Raw genomic sequence first — 22,946 nt, 5'->3', positions numbered from 1 at the left:
TACACAAGGTCTCACACCCATATACACGTATTGTGTGTATAGCAGAGAGGGACCCCCTGCAGTATTTCCGGAATGCCCTCCCTCCCTGCTGCCGGTGGCGTTCGCAACATGGCAGGAACTGCCCCCTTCGCTGCTGACTATGGAGCTCCCCTCTCTTCGCCTTGGTTGCTGCCAACCGGCGCTCTTGTTTGCTGAGCGTGGCTGCCTACTATATGCTGAGCGTGGCGAAGCGTCACCTCCACTCATACTTTGTGTGCTACTGGTTCAACACTGTTCGCAGCACGTTCAACACTGTTCGCAGCAACCCATTCGGCGATCAGCCTTCGAAGCGTCACCTCCACTCGGCGATTCAGCTTTCGAAGCGTCACCTCCACTCGGCGACGGCTTTCGAAGCGTCAACCTTCAAAAAAAAACAAAACAACAATACACAACATTAATAAGTGTACTGCCACGTGGAATTCACAAAAAAATAAAAAAAACCCAAACAAACCAACAGGCGTGCGTAACCCGCTGGGCGTGCGCTGGCCGCCGTTTGGGATTTGCTGGTGTGAACAGCCAACGTGGGCGACTCGCAAACCACCACCCGGCTGTCAGGATGTCGCCTAGTTCTTACTCGCCTCCTTCTCTCCAGCGAATAGGCGCCCTTCTTCCTGGCTGTTCGTGGGTTTTCCTGGCTTTGCCCACACCACATACCTTGTGTGCTCTCGCCCCCTACGTGCATGCGTCATGGACAACTTCCCGGAGGAACCCGACATGCACATCTCTTACCTAAGTTACATCGACGAGATCCCCGAGGCTGTTCTTCCCGAACACAGCCCTCCTCGTGCCCTCACTCCGGATTCAGTGCCACTACCCGCCGATGTTGGGTGGATTCCAAGTCTTTCAGCCTCTCCTATCCCAGCATCCCCGGCCTCTCAGGTGTACCGCATTCATGTCAGCAGCCCGCATGTGACCGAACCCGACACTTGGGCGATTTGGACTATCTTCCTCACCTGCGAGCCACTGCATCTTACTCATTTCGAGTATTTTTTATCACGGTACCCGCAGTTGGCACATTTTCTTCCAGAGTGCAGTGTGGATGGCTTACGCAATGTCTCCTCCACGCGCCCTCCTGTGACATTTTACTGCGAGATCTTCGTCCCCGACTATACTCCATTATCTCCAGTGCCCAGTTCTTTGGAGGAAGCCAATGCAGTAACTTCGGAGGACGACCCCGACGAAGTGGAAGATCCCGACTTCGCGTACGAGGACCCTATTACTGCCTCTCCAGCAGCTGTACCTTCCATTCTCCATTTCGGGTGGACCTTTCCTGCTTCACCACAGTACTCTCTCTGAGTGCTCCAGATGTCGACGTCGCACGACAACGTGCCACCCGCCGATCCTCAGGTGGAAGCCTTGCTGATGACTACTCTCCAACAACAGATGGAGGACTTGCAAAAGGCATTTTTCGACGGAATGGCATCAATGAGATCCCAGATGGAAGACATGCAGCAGCGGCACCAACATCAGCGCGAGGGATCCCGGAAGTCCCAGCGAGCGCATCGTTCGCATTCTCCACAGTCATCATCATCATCCTCGGTGGGCCAGCAGGACGATCCCTTACCTCCTCCCGATCCGACTGCCGAGGTAGACAATGCTGAACTTAAACTTTTATATAAATTAATGACCACAGCACAAACACGGAAGATGGACATCAAGTTACCTGAGCCCTACAATGGCCGCCGTGATAAGCGGTTAATCGATCATTGGCTCTACAAAATGGAGGTTTACTTCTCGAATACTGAATTGCCCGAGAACAAAAAAGTAGCATTGGCCAGTACCCTCTTGAAGGATACCGCCTTCCTCTGGTGGCGACGCAGGATTGCAGATGGCAAGTCTACTCCAACGTGGGATAAATTCCGGCGTGCTCTTCGCAAGGCTTTTGAGCCTGCAAATGCGAATTTTCATGCCAGGTCTTCTCTCCGCCGCCTGAGTCAAACTGGCTCCGTGGCCGCGTACATCTCAGAGTTTCAAAAATTGGCTCTGGAGATAGAGACACTCAGCCCCTCTGACCAGCTTCACAGCTTCATTGACGGGCTTGAACCCACAATCCAAGACGAAGTCCATAAGTATAATCCTGCCACCCTGGATGAAGCAATCTCGTATGTCGAGCGCATCAGTGATTACCGGCGTCCTCCCAGGAACCTTTCCTCTGGCGCCCGTTCCTTCCAGCGGAATCGATCTAATGGGACTAGCCAACCCCAGCGTCCTAATTCTGGACAACCCAACTCTCGGCGACCATATTCTGGACAACAGTCCTTCCGGCCGCGATTTTCCGGGCAAACTTCCACGTCAAATGCAGGATCCTCTCAGACCGAATCCTCTGGCAGCAGCAGAAACCGAGATCGGTCTCGACAGGACCGTCGCAACAATGATCGGCGCAATTTCAAGCGAGAAACCTCTTCAGGACAGCAAACCTCTTCATCAACTGCCCCTTCATCCCAACCTAGTCGCCCAGGCCTCTGCACAATTTGTTCTGGCGATCACCGGTGGTATGAATGCCCTCAGCGTCCTAAACCCTCCAACACTCGGCGCAATTCTCAGGTGGACAGTTGTCACCATGCTGATCATGACCCGCCTCCTATGAAAGACAAGAACAAACAGATGGCTTGTTCTGTTCGCGTTTCAGAGTTTGTCAGTACCCTGATGCTTAATGGCCAAAGTACCAACCCTGCTCCAGTGAATCTGTCCAAACAGGTCCTTAGTCTTCTTGGCTTCATTGGCGACCATCCCATCAATGTGCTGGTGGACAGTGGCTGTTCCACTAATTTTGTGGGCACTTCTTTGGTTCATAAGCTTCGCCTACAGACCCGACATTTTGTGGATGCTTTTCAAGTGGAGCTTGCTGATGGTTCCTTCCTTAATTGTAACCAAAAGGTGCAACAGCTTCAGTTCCAGATTCAAGATTACCAGGATCACCTTAATTTTTCAGTGATGCCGTTGTCACATTATGACATGATATTGGGACAATCTTGGCTGTATCGATATGATCCGGTGATCAGCTTTCGTTCCCATTCAATCCAATTATATCATAATGGTCGAGAGCTGGAACTTCATGGCCTTTTCAGTGCCAAACCCATCACCATTGTTTCTGCCCTGCAAGTCAAACGTCTCGTTCGCAAACGTGACAGTGCAACATCCTTGGTCATGTTACGGGAGATTGAAGCAGAAACCAGTGAGCAATCTCAAGCCTCGTCATCAACTACTGCTTACTTGGAGCAACCCTTCTTCAGGCCTTTTCAGGATTTGTTTCCGAATGATCTTCCAACGACATTGCCTCCTCGTCGTCCTGTGGATCACCCGATTGATCTTATCCCAGGTCAACCTCCTCCAAACCGAGCTCCTTACCGTGTTTCTTACTCTGAATCTCAGGAGATACAAAAGCAATTACAGGAGTTGCTGGACAAAGGTCACATCCGTCCCAGCAAAAGTCCTTTCGGAGCCCCGGTTTTACTTGTCAAGAAGAAGGATGGATCAATGCGGCTTTGCATTGATTACCGAGCTCTCAACAAGCTGACAATCAAGAACAAATTTCCTTTACCTCGCATCGATGAATTGTTCGATCAACTGCTTGGTGCTAAGGTGTTTTCCAAGATTGATTTAAAGTCTGGCTATCATCAAATTCGTATCCGTAATGGTGATGAATACAAGACAGCCTTTCGGACAAAATATGGCCATTATGAATTCTTGGTCATACCTTTTGGGTTAACCAATGCCCCGGCCACTTTCATGACCCTGATGAATGAAATTTTTGGGCCATACTTGGATAAGTTCGTGATCGTTTATCTTGATGATATTCTGGTTTTTAGCCGATCTATGGTCGATCACAAAGAGCATTTACAGATAGTCTTCGAAGTACTACGCAACAATGTGCTGTACATCAACAAAAAGAAGAGCGAATTTTTCAAAGACCATGTGGAATATCTTGGTCACATCATTTCTGCTAATGGGATTGCCGTAGATCCTGAGAAGATTCAGGCGATTGTGGATTGGCCTTTGCCCCTCACCATTTCAGATGTTCGATCTTTCTTGGGACTTGCTAATTTCTATCACAACAAGGTGCATAGATTTTCGGAGATTGCTGCCCCTTTGACAGAACTGACAAAACTGGACAAACTTCAGTGGTCTTCAGAAGCTGAGCAATCCTTCAATGATCTCAAGCATGCCTTGACGACAACCCCGGTCTTGGCCATTGCAGATCCCACTCAGCCCTTTGATGTAATGACAGATGCCTCAGATCGTGCTTCTGGTGGAGTTCTGATGCAGAATGATCGTGTCATTGCTTTTGACAGCAGAAAGTTTTCAGCCATTCAAAGCAGGTATCCTGTGTATGATAAGGAGTTTTTGGCAATCGTGCATGCTTATCGAACATGGAGACATTATCTTCTTGGAGCAGATTCAGTTGTACGTACAGATCATCAATCTCTGACGTATATTTTCACTCAGCCTGTTATGAACTCTCGACAAGGCAGATGGGTTGAATTCTTGGCTAATTTCCACATGATTATTCAGTATGTTCCTGGTCTTCAGAATGTGGTTGCAGATGCCTTAAGTCGCATGCCTCGAGCCATTAATTTTGCCATCACAGATGTGCAAATGGAAATCCCTGCTTGTTTCAAAAATGAATATTTGACGGATAGAGATTTTGGAGATGCGTTTCGTGCTCTCAAATCTTCTAATCCCAGTCCTGCAGAAATGAACATGTTTGCAGCCTATATTATCGTGGATGAGTTGCTGTTCTTCTCTGACCGCATTTGTGTGCCTTACAATACTTCATTGCGGAAGATTCTTATTCAAGAACATCATGAAGTCCCTTATGCTGCTCACCCTGGTATCAACAAGACATATCGACTTTTGTCTGCCACATACTTCTGGCCTCAGATGCAGCAAGATGTTATCAAATTTGTCAAAGCTTGTCATTCATGTCAAACAATGAAAGCCTCTCGACAACTTCCTCAAGGGTTACTTCAACCATTGCCAGTTCCCAATGAGAGATGGGAAAGTATCAGTATGGATTTTATCACCACCTTGCCTCGTTCATCCAAAGGCAATGCTCAGATTCTTGTGGTGGTTGATCGATTTTCCAAAATGGCACATTTCATTCCTTGCAAGAAAGCTGCTTCAGCCCCAGACGTGGCATCATTATTCGTGCAACATATCTTCAAATTGCATGGTTTACCAAAGACCATCATCTCTGATAGAGATCCAAAGTTCACTGGACATTTTTGGACGTCTTTGTTCAAATCTCTTGGCACAAATTTGTTATTCAGTTCAGCCTATCATCCTCAAACAGATGGACAGACTGAAAGAGTCAATCAGATTTTGGAAGAAATGATTCGACATTACATTCAATTCCGTCTGGCATCATGGGAAGATTATTTACCACTCGTGGAATTTGCTTATAATAACTCCCATCATTCAGCAATTGGATTAACTCCATTTCAAGCAGCATATGGACATACTCCTCTTGTGCCTACAAACTTTGTTTTACAACACAAAGTGGCGTTGGCAGATCAGTTGGTTCAGGAGATGCAAGATGTGCTTGTACAAGTTCGAGATAAATTGGTCCATGTGCAACAAAAATATCAAAAACAGGCCAACAAGCATCGTCGACATGCAGAATTTCAAGAAGGAGACTTGGTCTTATTATATGTGGCACCTCACTGCTACAAAACAGTGAAGTCAGTTTTTCCAAAGTTACGACCTCGCTTCTATGGGCCTTTCAAGATTCTTAAGAAAAATTCAACTGTCAGTTATAAGTTGGAACTTCCACCGTCATGGGGAAAGATTCATCCGACTTTTCACATATCTTGGCTCAAACAGTATATTCAAGGAGATTCGCCTGTTCCAGACTTATCTTCTTATGTACCAGAAATTGAAGATGACCATATTATCCTTGTTCCAGAAGTAATACTTGACGTAAGACAGAAGGAAACAAGAAGAAAGTTGACTACAGAATTTCTTGTGAAGTGGATGGACTTGGATGAGTCTGATTCCACTTGGCAAACAGATGAAGAAATGCAGCAGTACCCTAACCTTCTTCAGGAGTACTTCGACAAACGGATGTCTATCATTTGACACATGGGTTTTATTTTAAATGGGAGGGAATGTCACGATTGTGACGTGTTTATATATCATATTCTCTCTTCATTGCTGATTACTGTTGCAGATACAAAGAGTTACCAGCCAAAGGGAACCCCTACCCTCGACTGGTTGCGACTCTTCGTCACAGGATGTACCTCTTCATCGAATAGCCACATCTCTTCGACGAATAGTTGTACCCCTTAATGAATGGTTGTGCCTCTACATCGACTAGACACATCCCTTAGCCTAAAAGTTGTACCCTTTCGTCTAAGGTCATGTCCTTTCATCAAAGGACATGCCTCTTCAAATGTGTCTCTTCATCTCTTATATAAGAGACCTATTGTACTCAGTTTAACAACAACAAGTCAATTCAATCTTGTCTCAAGTGTTCTCCTGAAGGTTCTTGTTCTAAGTTAATTACCTAAGTAGTAATTAGTACACAATATGCAGGATTAACAACATAATCCTCACACTCTTCCTCTCCTGATGTAACTGCATAGATGACTCATGCCAGCCTCTGAAGGCAATCCCTATCAAGAGAGACTGACGCGCCTGTGAGACCAAAGCAAAACAAAATTGTGAGCCCTGGTGTCAAATGCAGAAGCCATATACAGACATAACCAAGTTGTGCAATTACTGTAATGCATTAACTAAAGAGGAGAGAGGGGAGAGCAAGGCACAGCACTCAATCCTAATACCCACTGAAGGGCAGTGTCTATCTTTGATTATGAAGCTGAATAACTCCAATGCAGATCGTATCCTTGACCTCTAGAAATCTTCCTCCTTACTGAGCTCAACATAAGCCTGTGTATCCAGACTGAAACAATAGGTGTGAACTTACTAATCCAAATGGTCCTTTGCCGAAACAAACTAAATATCTTGTTTTGTAAGGTCTGCATAAAAACAATTGCTTGTGCTCATCTAGCTTGAAGAAAAGTGTTGATGATGCCATGCTCAAAGCTCCTTGTGATGCTGTACTCATATGCCCCTGATCTAGGGATTAAATGCATGAAATGGGAAGAGAAGGGACCTATTTATAGGATTTTTTGCCCTTCTATGGGCTGCTTGACCTGCCCACAGGCTCCGCTTGGACCTATCCAACCTCTGCCCAGCCTTGTTCGGCCTCTACCTGGCTGAGGCGTCTTGCCTGCTGGCTGCATATCTACTTGTCTCCGCCTGGCACTTGGACTAATAAGCTGCCACGACATCTGTTTAAACATCAACTTCAAGGAGTTACAAAACTGTGCAGGGTCTGAGCACATACAACTACATGGGCTTACCCTATCTACCCTAATTGCAACTGGCGACATGTCCCTCGACTAGAGCTCACAAAGATGCATAATGCACATCACTAACCAAAAACTTGCACTATGTTGGTACCATAGTTCTCAGGTGTTTCAGAAATGACTGGTGCAAAACGTTTTCATATTTGAATGAAACGTTTCATAAAGGCTTCATAAAAGAGAGGGGGTGTCGCCTATACTATTTTGACAGGGGTATCACCATAGAATAACAGAAATTGAGCAGCTGCTTCAGAGAAAATTGACACCAAAAACATGCATTATGAATTGCAAACCCTAATAAGAGCCGAATTTATTCACAATTTACTGTAGAATGTTGACAGATGCTAAGACCCCCCATGTCCCCCCCCGCCCCTCTTCCTAGGAGAGCGAGAGACAGCCCTTGGCCTGGAATCCTCATTTCCGCCTTCCCTCAGGACACACGATCGGCACCCGATCTCACCTCTCTTGGGCCAACTCTATGGGGGAGCCAGCTCAGACTCTGGGCACCTGGCAGAGTTACCGTCGACTTCTGGAGCCGATACAACAGGACCACCTGGGCACCCTGAGAGAAGTCTCCATTATGATCTATGACATCGACTCTGCCATTCTTCTCCCTCCCGACGAGGATCTCCCTAACATCCCGTGGATGGCCTCTTTCACCCCCACCGGAGTTCCCGTGGTGGTTTTTGGTTTTTCACATAGCAGCCTCATCAGCACTCATGAGGTCAGACTGAGCGGCCTCCTAACAGCATCCCAATGGCAGATTGGTGATGACCTCCCCTTCCCTCCTCAATGGGTCCGCGTCGTGGGCCACAGATCCCCCCCTCCTCTTGAGGTCAGAGCATTGCATTCTGGCACTTATGGCTTTGCTCGTTGGAGAGTGGCAGTGGAGAGACCCATTGATTCAAGATCCCAAGGAGGCCATCCCATTCTTTGATTACTCTCCTCAGCTCGGCCGTCAAATCCTTCTTGAGACCACAAATGGTACCCTAGCAACACAACAATATTGGCATGCTCATGGAGTCCCAGTTACTTTCATCAAGGATTTCTGGCCCAAACTCTGGACCAGCTTCTGTCCCAGCAGGCTCTTAGCCTATTGGAGCCTTCGGGTCTCGTCTGCTACGTCCTTCACCTAGTGCATGTTACCTGTCTTAAGGCATCTCTTCATCTGCCCTTGGCTATGCAGACCAGCCAGCTGTTGCCATTGTGGAAGCCCTGAGGAGAGCCAAAGACATTGCCTATGGGACAGCCCCCAGGCTGGCACCGCATCCTCCACCTATTCACCACTGATCTGAGCACTGCCCACACCATCACCTGGGGGATTGTAGCTTGGGTTGCCAACGCCTTACTTTACAAGGATGATGGACGAGGCCTTGCATTGAGTCTCACTCACATGCGCATCTCTGTGAGACGACCAAAGCAGCAGTTCTGATACCGCTCTGGACTCCATAGTCACACGCTGGCTCACGATGGAAGATCGTCAACAACAAAGAGCTTGGCACATCTAGCGAGCCCCCCCCCCCCCCTTCGGGCGGCGCACACGCTGCCTCTGCCTAGCTGAGTTCATCCGTTCCATTTGGGTGGATCCATACGCCCACCCTCCCACTCCCCCTTCTGCAGCCCCCGCCCAACTGAGCTCATCCGTTCCATTTGGGTGGATCTCATACACACCCTCTTGGGCCGTTTCGAGCGCTTGACCAGTGATTCGAAGCGCATGCAACAGCAGCTGAAACAAATCCAATCCAATGGAACCAAATCCCGGAACACTCGGGCAACAGACAGACTGCATAATACTGAAACAAACTTTAGGACGAAAGAACATAGCACTGAGCTGGAATGGCCAGCCCTCCGTAGAAACTTCTTTATTCCAAATTCCAATGAATAAATTGTTACAACAGACCACAGTGCGGGTGCAATCTTGCACTGTATTTTCCATCAAGCTCAGCAAACACTTGCTCAAAGATCAAGATACCAATCAGCACCATAAACCAATACAAATCAGCCTCGAAACAGCCCCAAAACCGGTGGCCACTCCAGGAAAAGAGAGAGAAGATGTTGTCCTATTGTAGGACCAGCTCTCAGGAGAAGGAGAACTGCTGTCTTGCTCTACGACCAGACTCGGGGAAAGGAGAACTGTTGTACGGCCAGTACAACCAGAACTGTACGGCCAGAGGGCTCAGAGAAGAGAAAAGGACTGCAGCCCGGCTGTTCTATACAGCCACCACTCAAGAAACAAGAAGGAAAACAAGCTGCTGTACAGCCAGCGCACCAGAGAGAAGATAGCCTGGAGATGCCTTGTTGTACGGCCAGCGCTCAAGGGAGAGAGAACTTGCTGCTGGCACCCAGTAATGATAGATCTGTTGCCTGCCACGCCTGTTCTCTATGCACATCCTTCCTCCTAGGAGTCGACCAGCCCCAAAATAACTGTGCTTTTTCCCCTTTTTGGCCAAAAGTGACGACCAGCCCCAAAATAGATGTGCTTTACCCTTTTTTGTGGCGGCAGTGTGAGGCTTTCTTCTGTGCCTGGACCCCCGGACCCGTCCTATTCGGGAGAACGGTGAAGCTTCTCAGCACTACGACCGCCAGTGTGACTTTTCCCTCCGCCTCCAGTTGTAGCCTCCCTCTAACAGAGCAGCCAGCCAAGGAGGGAGCCCCCCCTTATCTCATATTTATATTTGGACTCCTTTTTAGCAGTGTTGTATTAAGACATACAACTGGTTTTTCTTTATAACTAATAGAAGGATCTTTCTTTTTCTTTTTCTTTTTCTTTTTTCTTTTTTTCTTTTTTTTTGGGGGGGGAGGGGGGGGATCAGGGTTGTACACGGGTGTTGTAAAGACATGTATGAGCACTCTGCAGAACTGTACGGACAGCAGTATAGAAGGTAGGGCAAGTAGGCATAGATATTGAGCTTCTGCTGGATGCAAAAACAAGCTGAAAACAACTAAAAAGCGGCTAAAACAGCCTAAAATAGCATAACAAGTACAACTTCTTTACCAAACTCAAAGTATACATAGGTTTTAAAGAAACAGAATTGACCAAGTCAAAAAAAAAAACCCTACTGCAAAGCTTAAGGTGGAAAATAGGATCTGGGAACCATTACAAAGAACATTAAACAGGCAATGGCAGACCTTCTCGTTTGTTGCCGGATCTAGTACAGGCTCCTCAACTGGAGCCTGTTTGAAAAACAGATTGCCACGAGTAGCACGAAAAAGGATTCGTTCAAAAGCTGCAGCCTTGGATTTTGCAACTAAACCAGTGATAAATCCCAATCTTGCTTGTTTTGATGGCTCTGTCTGCATTTCCTGCAGTAGAAAATGCAAAGCAGCTCAGGTTAACTGAATGCAAAAAAAAACATCAAAACAAAAGCTGCAATTCCTATACAAATGCCTTCACCTGTTCTAACAAGAGTGGGATATCCATTGAAACATCTCCAGAGAAAGAAGAAGATTCTTCTAGCTCCCGCTGCTGTGCAGTTGCGGTGGTTCGGGCTAAAGAAAAGAACATGCCAGCCTGAGGACACAGTGTAAATAAATAAATAAAGGTCTGAATATTTAACATAAAAGCAGTCTCTGCACGATTTCTTCACCATCAAAAGTGCTGACTTGAAGCTTCAGAATCCATGCAACACCGTCACATTCATGTATTTCTAATACATACTAGAATGCAATGTTGGATACTAGCATATACTGGTGCCTTCCTGAAACAGGCATACTTCTATTGTATGACGCAGTGTCATGCTCGAGAATACCTTCTGCAGTACAAGCTGGAATTCCAAAAGCTCGCTGTAGCTGCGTATCAATCTGTCATTGTTAGAATTAATTTCGAGAAGCTCTGTCTCCAGCTCACCCAGCTTGACCTGACCACAATAGACAAGAAAATAAGCATTGAAGTCTAGCAATTAGTGGTATATATACTTACCAACTCCACCAGGAAAAAACAAGAAGAAAGATTGCAGCTTTACATGGACACAAATAGGCTTAAGGATTAATACATGGCCTACAATCAGCAAGTAATCACAAGTCATCTAGAACAATGGGCAATGCCTTCTATAGCTGGACTATTTGCATACCTCAAGCTCATCTAAATCCACATCTTTTTGTGCTGTTGATCTGGTAGCAACAGATATGCCTGCTTTCACCATTTGATCTTTAAGAAAACGTAGCTTACGAGCCATTTCTCCACAGCGTTTGACCTGCATAGGATTAAGAAGGCATAGTCACAATCCACATTTTGTGTAAAAACAAAATATCAATCTAGAAAATAGATAAGGCAACCAGGTAAACTTAGGTACCCCTAACCTCTTCCACTTCTCTCCTCCTATTCAAACTGCAGGGGCACTAGATAACCTCTTCAGGCTGGCACAGCTGCGCCTTACCCTCTCTATCCTGCTTACCCTAAAACCACCCACCCCCACCCCCAAACTCCCCCTTCAAAAAATAAAAAAGAATTAAATGTGGAGAATACCAGTAGGATGGGTTCTGGTCATCTGGTTGGTCCTGTTGATAACTGTCCAACCATCAACCTTTGCCTTAAACCTGGGGTTCTAGGTTAGGTATGCAGGATGGTGTTGCTCATTCATTGATGTGGATACTCAGCTCACCTTGGGTTGACTCTAGCTGCCAACCTCCTGTTTATGGTGGTAGCCTTTATTTGTCAAAACATCCCAACCTCATGAAAATGGCAGCCCCAAAAACATTTTAAAAGGAATAAAAAGGGGTAAAACGAATTCCAATGCCTTGTCCTCATGTTATGCATAGGATTCAGTATCTCATGGCCAAGGCACAAGCCTTTGGGATTGTGCAGGAGCTCGGGAGAGAGAGGTGGATGCCGTTCCCTTGATGACTCCTCCCAATCTTCAGAATCTAGAATGGACTCTGGGATAGTTCTGGTTATGGCATAGTCATAGGAAACAGCCGTTTCCGTCCCTAGAAATGCATTTCTCCATTTCAGGACCCCATCCATTTTCATGGCTGTTTCTCATTTCCCAAATGATACTGTCGCAAGAAACGGCTGTTTCCACCCCTAAAAACTTGTTTCCCCATTCCATTCCTCGAACATTTCCATTCCCGTTTCTCGTTTCTGGTGACTATGGGTTATGGACATGCATCTTAGGCAACGCCTCCTTGGGAACACCTCCTTCTGTGAACGCATTTCTAAGAAGTGCCGAAGGCATCTGATTAGACCCCGTCAAAGTGGCAAAATTTCCGAATTGGGAGATTCCAACAACGGCATACAACATACAGTCATTTGTGGGGATTTGCTAGGCATATTCTACCCACATCGACAAATTTTCCGACCTCTTGGCAGCTCTTACAGATCTGCTCAAGGGGGTCGAGACCTATAGGCAACGCATCCACATGACTCCACATGGCTTGCAGGCTGTCAAGGATATCAAGGATGCTTTATTGGAGGTCCCTTGTTTAGTGCTTGCCTTGTGGGATGATCCATTCCAAGTAATCACCGATGCAAGTAACATCGCCATTGGAGCTATGTTACAGAGAATGGTCATTCCTTAGCTTACTTTGTCTCGTAAGCTGATTCCTGCAAAGAGGAATTATGATTGGGAACTTGTGACACACCTACAAGTATGCAAGCAGAGCCAAACATCAGATAGCAATTGATAGGCATAGTCGGATAGCACAAAGGACACGTGGAACTGACACATGGTAATGATGATGTGGCAATGGCGTGGCATGATGACATGGCAGTCAAGTACAGGTGGCCGACAACAATATTGCTCGCCGACTAGAAGCATTGGTGAATATATATACATGGGTAGCCAAATCGTCATATTCATCTACTTTCCTCAACATTGTACTTCACAGCACGTTTCTCTGTAATAGGTGTAAACCGGCCTCGGTCTTCAGACAAAACCAAAGGGCGGTGCGAAACAAACACTCGCACACAAAACACTTCAACACCTTTGAGGACCAAGAAAAGGAAAATAAACAGGGGGAGCTAGACTGCTCCTGCAAACAGTACACGGGCACGAATTGGCCCCAAAATGCGGTATTTCTTTAATTAATTATAAGAGCTTTGATTACAAACTCAGCCGTCACAGTAGAACTCCTGAAGCCTGCAAAGACCCTGCATCATGGCTTCTTGTCCACTCGACATCCACAAACAAGTCCAACCATTGTTCACATCAAAGGACTCTTTCACATTGAGTCTTCATACAGAAGCTTTCTCCCCTGATCAGGGCTGCCACAACCATCCATAGCCTCTCACCCTATGAACAGCATCACACCTTGACACATCCAGTGCTTCTGCATCACAATATAGACTCCCAAACTGTCTCTCAAAAGAGAACTCGCATCATAGCACAGCATACCATACAATCGACACACCTGTACCAACCCTCTCTACCTTCCAAGGATACTATCCATCTCTGTCATGGATTCCCTGTCCCCTATCCAATCAGTAGCAAGGCTATACCAATCATGTGTCCATTCCTCAAGTCACAAGGGACGGGGGACGGTGACGGGGGACGGCCATAAGTAGGGAACGGGGACGGGGAAGGGAACGGCACTCAAAAAATACTTTTTTTTTTAATTTTTCTACTCTACACTTATTCTACTTTGGAAGTACATCAAAATGAGCACAAATTTACACTAAAATGGTAAGCTTTTGAGTCATATTAATAATTAAGTAGATACAAAATGAGTCATGACTCAAGAGTCAGGAGTCAGGACTAAGCCTTAAGGAGGCACAATACATGGACGGACTCAAATGAGTCAATGACAAAAAAGTGCTGAAGACTAGAGGCTAGAGGCTAGAGCTAAGGAGTAAGGCCCATGAATCATGATCCATGAATGATCATCCACGTGAAGTGCTCGCCTCATGGTCATGGGTAGCTTGTGCCAAAGAAGCATCAAGCTCATCCTCAGTCTCATCCTCACTGGCATGCTGCTCCTGCACCTCATCCTCTTGTTGCTCTTCTTGTTGACTCATCTCCCACTCAGTGAAGGAATCTGCCTTCTTGCTCACACTCTTGCAAAGCATTCGCAAGTTCGCGCTGACGAAGACAAGGTCATTGGCACGCTCTACCCCGAGTCGGTTCCTCTTCCTAGAGGCAATGTGGCTGTAGGTACTCCAAAGTTGCTCCAAGCAAGAGGAGCTAACGGCCTGGCTAAGTATGCGGATGGCAAGCTGCTGCAGCTCCGGTCCATCTGAACCAAAGTCCTCCCACCATAGAGCAGCACCAACTTTCGAGCGGTCAACCTGTGCATCATGATGCCATAGGAGCCATGAAATGACCTGTACATCGAAAGCTGGTCCCTGATCTTGCGCCTAACCGATGCATCAGGCACAAGACGATCCAAGATGATCCTCCATCCAGCGCTCACCTCCCGGTCGCTCTCCTGCTTGTTGCCTTGGAATTCTGGGTCCACCACATAAGCTGCTGCATGCAATGGAGAGTAGTAGGAATTTCACCTTCCTAGACACAAGGCATGGATCTCCTCGTATCTGTCTTCGTCAGGCACGAAGTCTTTCAACTTCTCTATCATGCGATCCATGGCCTCGTAGACCTTGCCTATGCATGGTTGCATAGCGTCTACAATCCTCAATAGGTGGACTATGGGCCTCACCATAGCATCTGTGGTCTTCACACGCTCCCACCAAGAGGCGTCATCCGCCCGTAGCCTACACGCTTGGCCAGTGTTTGTATGGGACTCTTGCGTGGCGACAAACTCATCGCTAAGAAAAAGCCCCCTCAAAGCACCGCTACAATCCTTCAACCGGCCCAACATGAGAAAGTTCTAGGCAAACCGGGTGTCGGAATATTTGAGGAGAGAAAGACAGGACCTCTTGTTGAACTCATGCCGAAGTCTTTGGTGGTTGAGGACAAAGGAGACCATGGTGTTGGCCTCCTCAATGAGCGGGCTGATCCATGGTAATGCCCCGATGTCCTTGAGGAGGTTGTTAAGGCAATGAGCCATACAAAAGGACACCGTGACATGTCCAAACATACCTTGGAGAATAGCTCCCGCCGCCCTATTGGAAGACTCCCCATCCGCAACAAAGCCCACTACATGCTCGGGGCCAACGATCTCCATGGTGGTAGCCCACTCCGCCGCCGCAAGCACATCCGCACTCTTCCCAGTGCCGGATGCATCATGAGATGAGATGAAGTACATCTCTCCGCGGGAATATGCAACCATGCCGTGAATACTCCTCTTGCAGGTGTCACTCCATCCATCCACAATGAGGGAGACTCCGTTCCTCTCCCATTGCCGCTTTGTGTTGTCGGCCGCTTGCTCTACAATGCGCTTCTCCTTCTCGAGCAATGTAGTGCGCAAGCTCTCGGATGAGGGGGCGTATAGGTTGAGCCATACTCCCCAATCTTCTTAACCATGACCTTGAAGTATTCCGACCTATTCAAGAAAGTAATTTACTAATGAGAAAAGGACTAGGATGATGAATGATGAATTGGCAATGATCGATTGCACTTACCTAGCCGCTTAAAAGGCAATGTGGTCGTGGAAGAAGAAGCGGGCCACCGCTATATCCACCTCCTCCTTCAACTTGGGGTTCCAATTCTCCCCAAGTGTAGATTGTCGTCGTGGGCCACGTAATGATTGAGAGGCCGTGGAGATGGGAGGGTGCCGGCGTCGTGGATGGAGTAACATTCCGACTTGATGGTGAAGGTGATGGTGTGCATGATTCCGATCCACCACATGACTCCATTGTAGAGGCTTGAGTTCCTCTCCCCATCGTCGCGGGATCCACGGCCACTCGTGGTGTCCTTCTTGTCGCTTCGACCGCTTCGTAGACGCTAAGCTTGTCAAGAAGTTCCCGCCTCTTCTCGGGCGTGACATTCGTGCAAAACCTCACCTCATGCCCACTCTCATGCAAGAGGTGGGCTCGCACTTTGTCGGTGGTACGGGCAAAGCTTGCATACCCATGGCCGAGAACCGCCTCCATGAGCGGCTGGGGTGTAGTTAACCTCCTCCCACCATGTCCATCCCGTTGTCCTTCTACGAGAAGCCCCGGCACGTGAGGAGGATGCCATGGTTGAAGATGGCTTGACTCTTGAGCCTTGAGGAATGAGAGAGAGAGAGAGAGAGAGAGAGAGAGAGAGAGAGAGGCCTAGAGGCTAGAGCCTAGAGGCTTGGAAGTTGGAAGACTCAAGAGGCTTGAGGGACAGGTGAGAGAGAGAGAGAGAGAGAGAGAGAGAGAGAGGTCTAGAGCCTAGAGGCTTGGAAGTTGGAAGACTCAAGTGGCTTGAGGCAGAGGTGAGAGAGAGAGAGAGAGAGAGAGAGAGAGAGAGTGTCTAGATTCTAGAATCTAGATAGTAGGGCGGCGGCCCGCGGGCCTTGTGTGAGAGCCTAGAGGCTTGGAACTTGGAAGTTGGAAGCTAGAAGAAGCTTGAAAGCTTGAGCCTTGAGAGTTGTGTGTGCTTGTAGCCTTGTAGAGGCTTGTTCTTATATAGATAGGCAAGAGAGAGAGAGGAAAGCCTCAAGGGCAAGAGAGAGAGAGGACCAAGCCTCAACGGCTCAAGGGCCAAGGGCCAAGGCCAAGCCAACAGCCATAATGAAACCGATCCCGTCAAGTGGGAAAGACTCCGTTGGACACCCACACGCTTAATAGCACAACTTTAAAACCACAAATTTGAAATGGACAACTTAATACAACTTGAAATTAAATGAAATGAAATGGAAAGATGGACACCAGCACTGGGGCCGGAACGGGCCGACCCCCCCCTCAATATATGATATATTTATTGGGAGTATTTAATGAATACAATGCTCCATGGGTTCTGAGAACCAGATAATGTCCATGTACATATGAAAACAGTACCAAACAAATAGGCTCGAATTTCGATGTAGAAGCTCGTAGCAGAACGACCACTAGTGTGGTCCAATCGCAACGGTCCTGTGCTTTCACTGGACTCCGCGGAGAGCGCCTCACTAGTGTTCCGAGACCACGCACAAACAGGCGCTCTCGTACTAACGCCTGGCTCTCCCGATCTCAGCACCTTTGGACCGAGGTTCTCCAATAAAGCTTGGACAACCCGGCACCGAACGGGTGTTGGCCGAGCGGGATGAATCCTTTATCAGATTTAAACATAAAAATACTTTATTCAAATCTGAAAGTCACTTACTTGTGGATGGTTGATAGAAAACCAATACTTGTGGTATGCTGAAGCCACCCTTGTGAGGGACACCGAGACACAGCAGCCTGTCGAGGAAGATGAGGGGTAGCTGCCTGTGGAGTAGATGTAGCCACCTGAAGAAGGGAGATGCCGCCTGGCTACAACAAGTGCAGCCACCTTGTAGAAGGCACAGCCTCCTGTATGGAGAAGGGATCGCCTGCTTGGGAGAAGGAGTAGGCGCCTGCAGGAGAAGAGGAGTAGCCAACTGAAGTTGGTCACACAGTCGCCTGCAGAAAGAAGGCAGCGTAGCCTTGTTATGAGGGTGGAGCTGGTGCAGTCGTTTGCTGGAAGTGGGCACACATCCACCTGCAAGGGGCAGCGCAGCCTTGCTAGAGATGAAACACACAGCCGCCTGTAGAGTAGGCAGCCGTCAGCCTTATGGTGCAGTCGCCTGTATGGAGGATGGAGCGCAGCCTAAGGAGAAAGGCCGCCTGTTGCTGCTGATGGACACTGCCTGCTGGCTGTAGCCGTCAGCTAGGGCTCAATCGCTGTCTGTATGCAGAAACGCAGCCTACTGGAGGTGGCATGCGCAGCTTGAGAGAAGCAGAAGCGCAGCCTGAGAGAAGTAGAAGCGCTGGTCGTTCTCTCTTTTTTTTTCTACGAAGGATGGTGGAAGAGCACGCCGATGGTGATGATCCACGCATGAAGAAGGGAACCTTTTTTTATTAAAAATGAAAGTGGAGTTTACTCCACGCTTGCATGTGGGTGGGGAGTTTGGGTAGGTGCCCATGCCCACCCCCACACTCACTTAAGTGGGGCTGCCCACCTTGGCCCCTAAGTGGGTGCCCAAAGGGAGTGCCCACATTTAAGTGAATGTGAACACCTAACCTTATAAATTAAAAGGTTAGAATAAAATATTAAAAACTACTTGTGCAACATACTTACAACCTGTTCACATGCACTAAAACTCGTCAGAATACAGAGCAGACTTCACGACTCACTGGCAGGCGTCCCCGCTCAGTAAGTAACACGTCAAGCAGGCAAACACACAAATACATGTCATGCGAAAACAGTTTCAAACATGCAAAATATGTGTGCATGTGCAAATAGTAACATGGACATATCTCCCGTTCATGGAACAAGTACAAAATATCTGTCGGCACAAAACTGGCACGACATAAAAACATAAAAACCTGGTCTTCCTATGGAGTGACAGTCCCATAGGTAAGACACAGTTCCAGGCACGAGTCTCCCTATGGTGTGACAGTCCCATAGGCAAAACACGGCACGAATACTGGCTCTTCCATGGCGTGACAATCCCATGGGTCGAACACAGTCCAGGTCATACACGGGTGGCACTGGTCTGGCTCCCGTCCATACGACACCATCCTGCTAACACACGGGTGGCACCAGTCTGGCTCCCGTCCATGTCAGCAAAATACTGGCCTCTTCACACGAGACACCGGCCTGGCCTCAAGTGAACGAGACGCAAAAACTGGAGATGGACCAAATGGTCGGCCAATTGGTGGCACATAAACGGCTAGAAACGGCAAGCGCATAAAAGTAACACTTTTGATATAAAAATTTATCCTTTATGCATACTTCTATGCATGAAAATAAAAATGATAAAAATAACACTTTTGATATAAAAATTTATCCATTATGCATACTTCTATGCATGAAAATAAAAATGATAAAAGTAACACTTTTGATATAAAAATTTATCCATTATGCATACTTCTATGCATGAAAATAAAAATAATAAAAGTAACACTTTTGATATAAAAATTTATCCATTATGCATACTTCTATGCATGAAAATAAAAATGATAAAAGTAACACTTTTGATATAAAAACTTATCCTTTATGCATAATATAAAAATTCAATTTCTCCATGATTATAATGAATTTCTTTCAATTAATCTAGGATGATAATTCCTAGAATATGGTAGGAAGTCCTCTTTTTATGCTTTGAATGAAATTATTTTATGTGTAATTTTTATAAAAATTTTGCCATAGCTCCGCTGCTATGACTGATAAATTTCAATTTTTCTAAGGGATAAAGCTTATCATTAAGGAAATAACAGCCAAAAACGGCAAGCGCAACGGCAAAAAAACAGCCCAAAAAAAAATGCAACGGCTCTGTGCCGTCCCCTCACAGAGCCGTCCCCGTCCCCGTCCCCGTCCCCGTCCCCGTCCCCTGTGAGTGACGCGTCGTGGGGGACGTCCATCCGTCCCCGTCGCTGTTCCGTCTCGATTCGACGTCCCCGCGTTCCAAGCAGTCGTCCCTTCCGTCCCCAGTGACTATGCCATTCCTGTACCTTATGCCTGCATGTGACCTATCTTCTAGAGAACCATAAACATTTTTCCTCGAGAAGCCTACGGCCTGTTTCCACATGAAACCCTTAGGCATGTTTCCCTTTGAAACCTTTGTCTAGTTTCCATACAGAACCATTCACACCACCATTCAACAACAGTGCCAACATCGACGCGTCTCCTATCCATCAGGCAGCTGCACCTCCTTCAGGCGACTGCGCCTCTCTCTCCCACTTGCATCCACAGGCGGCTGCGCCTGTCTACTGCAGGCGATTGTGTCTCCTCCCCACGGGCGACTGCAGTCGGGCATCTCTTGCCCATACCGGCAACTGCGCCACCCTACAAGTGGCTGCAGCAGGCGACTATTGCACTCTCCAGGTGGCAGCGCCTCCCACAGCAAGCTGCGTCTCCTCATCCTCTCCATAGGCGGCTACGCCTCATCCTCCTCCACAGCAGGCGGCTGTGTCCTACGCAGCACGCGGCTGTGCTCCTTTGCAGGCGGTTGCACCTCCTTTCCATAGACGGCTACAGGCGGCTCTGCACCTCCTAGGTGGCTACACCTTCTACACAAGCAGCAGCAGCTCCTCCTCAACAGGCTGCTGCGCTTTGGTGTCCCTCTCAAGTAGCTGCACACAAACACCTTAGGTATTTGACTTGCATTTGCGAGCTACAAGTAAGTGAATTCAGATTTAAGTAAAGAACTTTGTTGTAAATCTGATAAAGGATTCTCTCTACGGCTAACACCCATTCGGTGCCGGGTAGTCCAAGCTTTTGGAGAACCACGGTCCTAAGGTGCCGAGATCGGGAGAGCCAGGCGTTAGTACGGGAGCGCCTGTTTGTGCGTGGTCCTGAAACACTAGTGGGGCGCTCTCCGCGGATTCCAGTGAAGGCACAGGACCGTAGAGACTGGACCACTCAAGTGGTCGCTCTCCTTCGAACATCTACTTCGAGCCTCTTGTTTGGTACTGTATTCATTTGTACATGGACATCATCTGGTTCATTGAACCCATGGAGCATTGTATTTGTTAAATACTCCCAATAATATATCATATATTGAGGGGGGGTCGGCCCGTTCCGGCCCCAGTGCTGGTGTCCATCTATTTCATTTCAATTTTCAGTTGTTATTAAGTTGTCCATTTCAAATTGTGATATTAAGTTGTGCTATTACGCGTGTGGGTGTCCAACAGAGTCTATTCCCACTTGACGGGATCGGTTTCAGTAGGAGGGGATCCAGGCTGTGATGGTGCTGGAGAATCAACAGGAGAAGGAGTAGCAGTAGAAAGAAAGAAAGAAAGAAAGATTTTATTAACGTCTTCCAAAAGACCGAACTCGGCGTATGAGACAAATCAGTGTACCTGTGTGGGGTATCCTCTGTCATCCCAACAAAATGAAAAAGTACTGAACTAAAAAGCTCAATCGGTGTGTGCAATAAGTACAATGAGTGGGGGAGGTGATGGAGCTCTACTACTAGGAGAATGCAAAGCTATATGCAAGGAGTATACAATCACGATATGCAACCTAGCTAGCTCCATCCTGTACCATACTGGGGGTATAGAATGGTATACATCAATGAAGGGGGTGTATAGAGAAATCTCGTGAAGCCATGTCCTCAAGAAACCTTCTCTGAAGAAAGGGGCTGAAAAAAATCAGGAAGTCCTCCTGTTAGGCTGTGCACAGCAAGAAGAAAGGGAGGGAGGGTGGGAAACTAAAAGGAGAGGAAGAAGATCTCTCCAAGATGTAGTTCCCTATCCTCAGCACCTAGAAGAGGGCTTCAGCAATCAAAAAATCAGCAATCTTTGCTGAAAATTCAGAAATACAACAGTCCCAAGTGTCAGATGAAGAAAAACGCAGCACTCTTGAGGAAGCCTCTGCTCCCGGAAGAAAACACAGCACCTTCTACGCTGAAATCTGCAGAAAACGCAGCAAACTGTCGAAGCCTCTGCTCCAAAACAGAAAACGCAGCTTTCTTCTGCTCACAGGTCAGCGTTTTTCTCTGGTACCATGATGAAAGAAAGTGAAGCAAATATAAAACACAGATGTAGGCCCAGGTACAAGACCTGTAAATGCTGGAAACTGATGTTTATTGCTGAAATCTGAGCACGAGGGAAGCCCGTAGCATCTGCTAATGACCTCAACTGAATGCTGAAAAATGAGATGAATTGAGGGAAAGGGAGCAAGCCCTTATATACTCCCTCAGGATGCTGGTCGGCCAGCTGTAGCAGGCCGACAACATGGCAGTAGCATAAAATGCTACATAAAATGCCTAAATATACCAAAAAATGGTAGAAAAATGCTGAATAATCTATGCTAAGATATGCTAATGCAGGGCCTCATAAATGGCCAATACAAGCATAAAAAAGGTGATGTAGACCCTCTAGAGATGATATAATCCAACAGAGGCCACCACCGAAGCTCTCGAACTGGAAGGTGAGGGTGCTACAGGAGCTTTTACCTGGATGCCATCCATTCCGGAAGTCAACTTTTTCATCATACGCTCGAACCGGAGTTGCATCGTCAGCATCTGAGACCGGAGTAGCTAGTGTTAGAAGTCATCTCCTGTCTTTACTGAGACACCATGGCCTCTGTTGTGGGTGTGCCCGCCCTAGTAGGTGCTTCTCTCATTTTTCCTCACTCCCCATATTTTTCCCATTTATCTATGGCTTGGGGGGGGGGGGGGGCAGTCGTAAGCTGGCAGGCGCTTTTCCTCTGGCCAAACTATACCCGACTTATGTACAGTCGGGGCCAACTCATGGATGCTGGCCGACTCGCCCTTGTGGCTGGTCGTGGAGGATTGGACCCTATCGGCTGCCTCTGGAGCAGGCCGACTGCTGCCTGGGGTCCATACATAATGGACCCCCACACCCCTTGCTATTATCATCTTGTATCATTCCGGGATCTTGTGTATATAGAGCAAAGTTACACGCCTATCTCTCTCCTTCTCTTGTGCTGTCTATTTTTTGCACTCTACTTGCTCTTGTGGTCTCAGATTTGGTTATCATCTCCGCTGCGTATTTTGACATGATATCAGAGTCCTAGGCTCTTGATAGATCTTGGGAGTTGTATGAGCAAGAGGGGGACTGTTGCGTTGCTGATTGGTAGATTGTTCGGGACTGTTCGGGAAGAGAAG

At 47.4% G+C, this 22,946-nt stretch overlaps 2 protein-coding genes across 2 annotated transcripts in view; one reads left to right on the top strand and one right to left on the bottom strand.

Annotated features, from left to right (window-relative positions):
- Positions 1-22,946, bottom strand: part of LOC147605063 (V-type proton ATPase subunit a3-like) — a 68,901-nt gene that overhangs the window by 7,251 nt on the left and 38,704 nt on the right. Inside the window, exons 3-6 of the mRNA XM_086793990.1 lie at positions 11,477-11,599; positions 11,156-11,263; positions 10,801-10,917; positions 10,536-10,709 (exon numbers count right to left, since the gene is read on the bottom strand). Coding sequence (XP_086650116.1) covers positions 10,536-10,709; positions 10,801-10,917; positions 11,156-11,263; positions 11,477-11,599 — 522 coding nt within the window. The remainder of the gene's footprint in view (positions 1-10,535; positions 10,710-10,800; positions 10,918-11,155; positions 11,264-11,476; positions 11,600-22,946) is intronic.
- On the top strand, positions 1,342-8,343 carry LOC147605064 (uncharacterized). The gene is made up of 4 exons (XM_086793898.1): positions 1,342-3,521; positions 3,849-4,098; positions 4,570-4,932; positions 7,921-8,343. Exons 1-4 carry the CDS (start codon positions 1,345-1,347, stop codon positions 8,341-8,343), a joined length of 3,213 nt encoding a protein of 1,070 aa, XP_086650024.1. The 5' UTR covers positions 1,342-1,344.

The sequence above is a fragment of the Cibotium barometz genome, chromosome 60 (assembly GCF_041138505.1).
Source record: "Cibotium barometz isolate CiBa-2024 chromosome 60, ASM4113850v1, whole genome shotgun sequence".
Taxonomy (NCBI): Eukaryota; Viridiplantae; Streptophyta; class Polypodiopsida; order Cyatheales; family Cibotiaceae; genus Cibotium; species Cibotium barometz.
Note: the sequence above shows the minus strand (reverse complement) of the source record. Positions and strands in the feature narration are given on the sequence as shown.

Bases quoted from the DNA above. Each gene is read 5' to 3' on its own strand.
- LOC147605064 (XM_086793898.1), top strand. From the start codon at position 1,345: ATGTCGACGTCGCACGACAACGTGCCACCCGCCGATCCTCAGGTGGAA. The intron at 3,522-3,848 runs GCTTTGCATTGA...TCTGGTTTTTAG, and splicing joins AAGAAGGATGGATCAATGCG to CCGATCTATGGTCGATCACA. The intron at 4,099-4,569 runs GTGCATAGATTT...CCTGGTCTTCAG, and splicing joins CTAATTTCTATCACAACAAG to AATGTGGTTGCAGATGCCTT.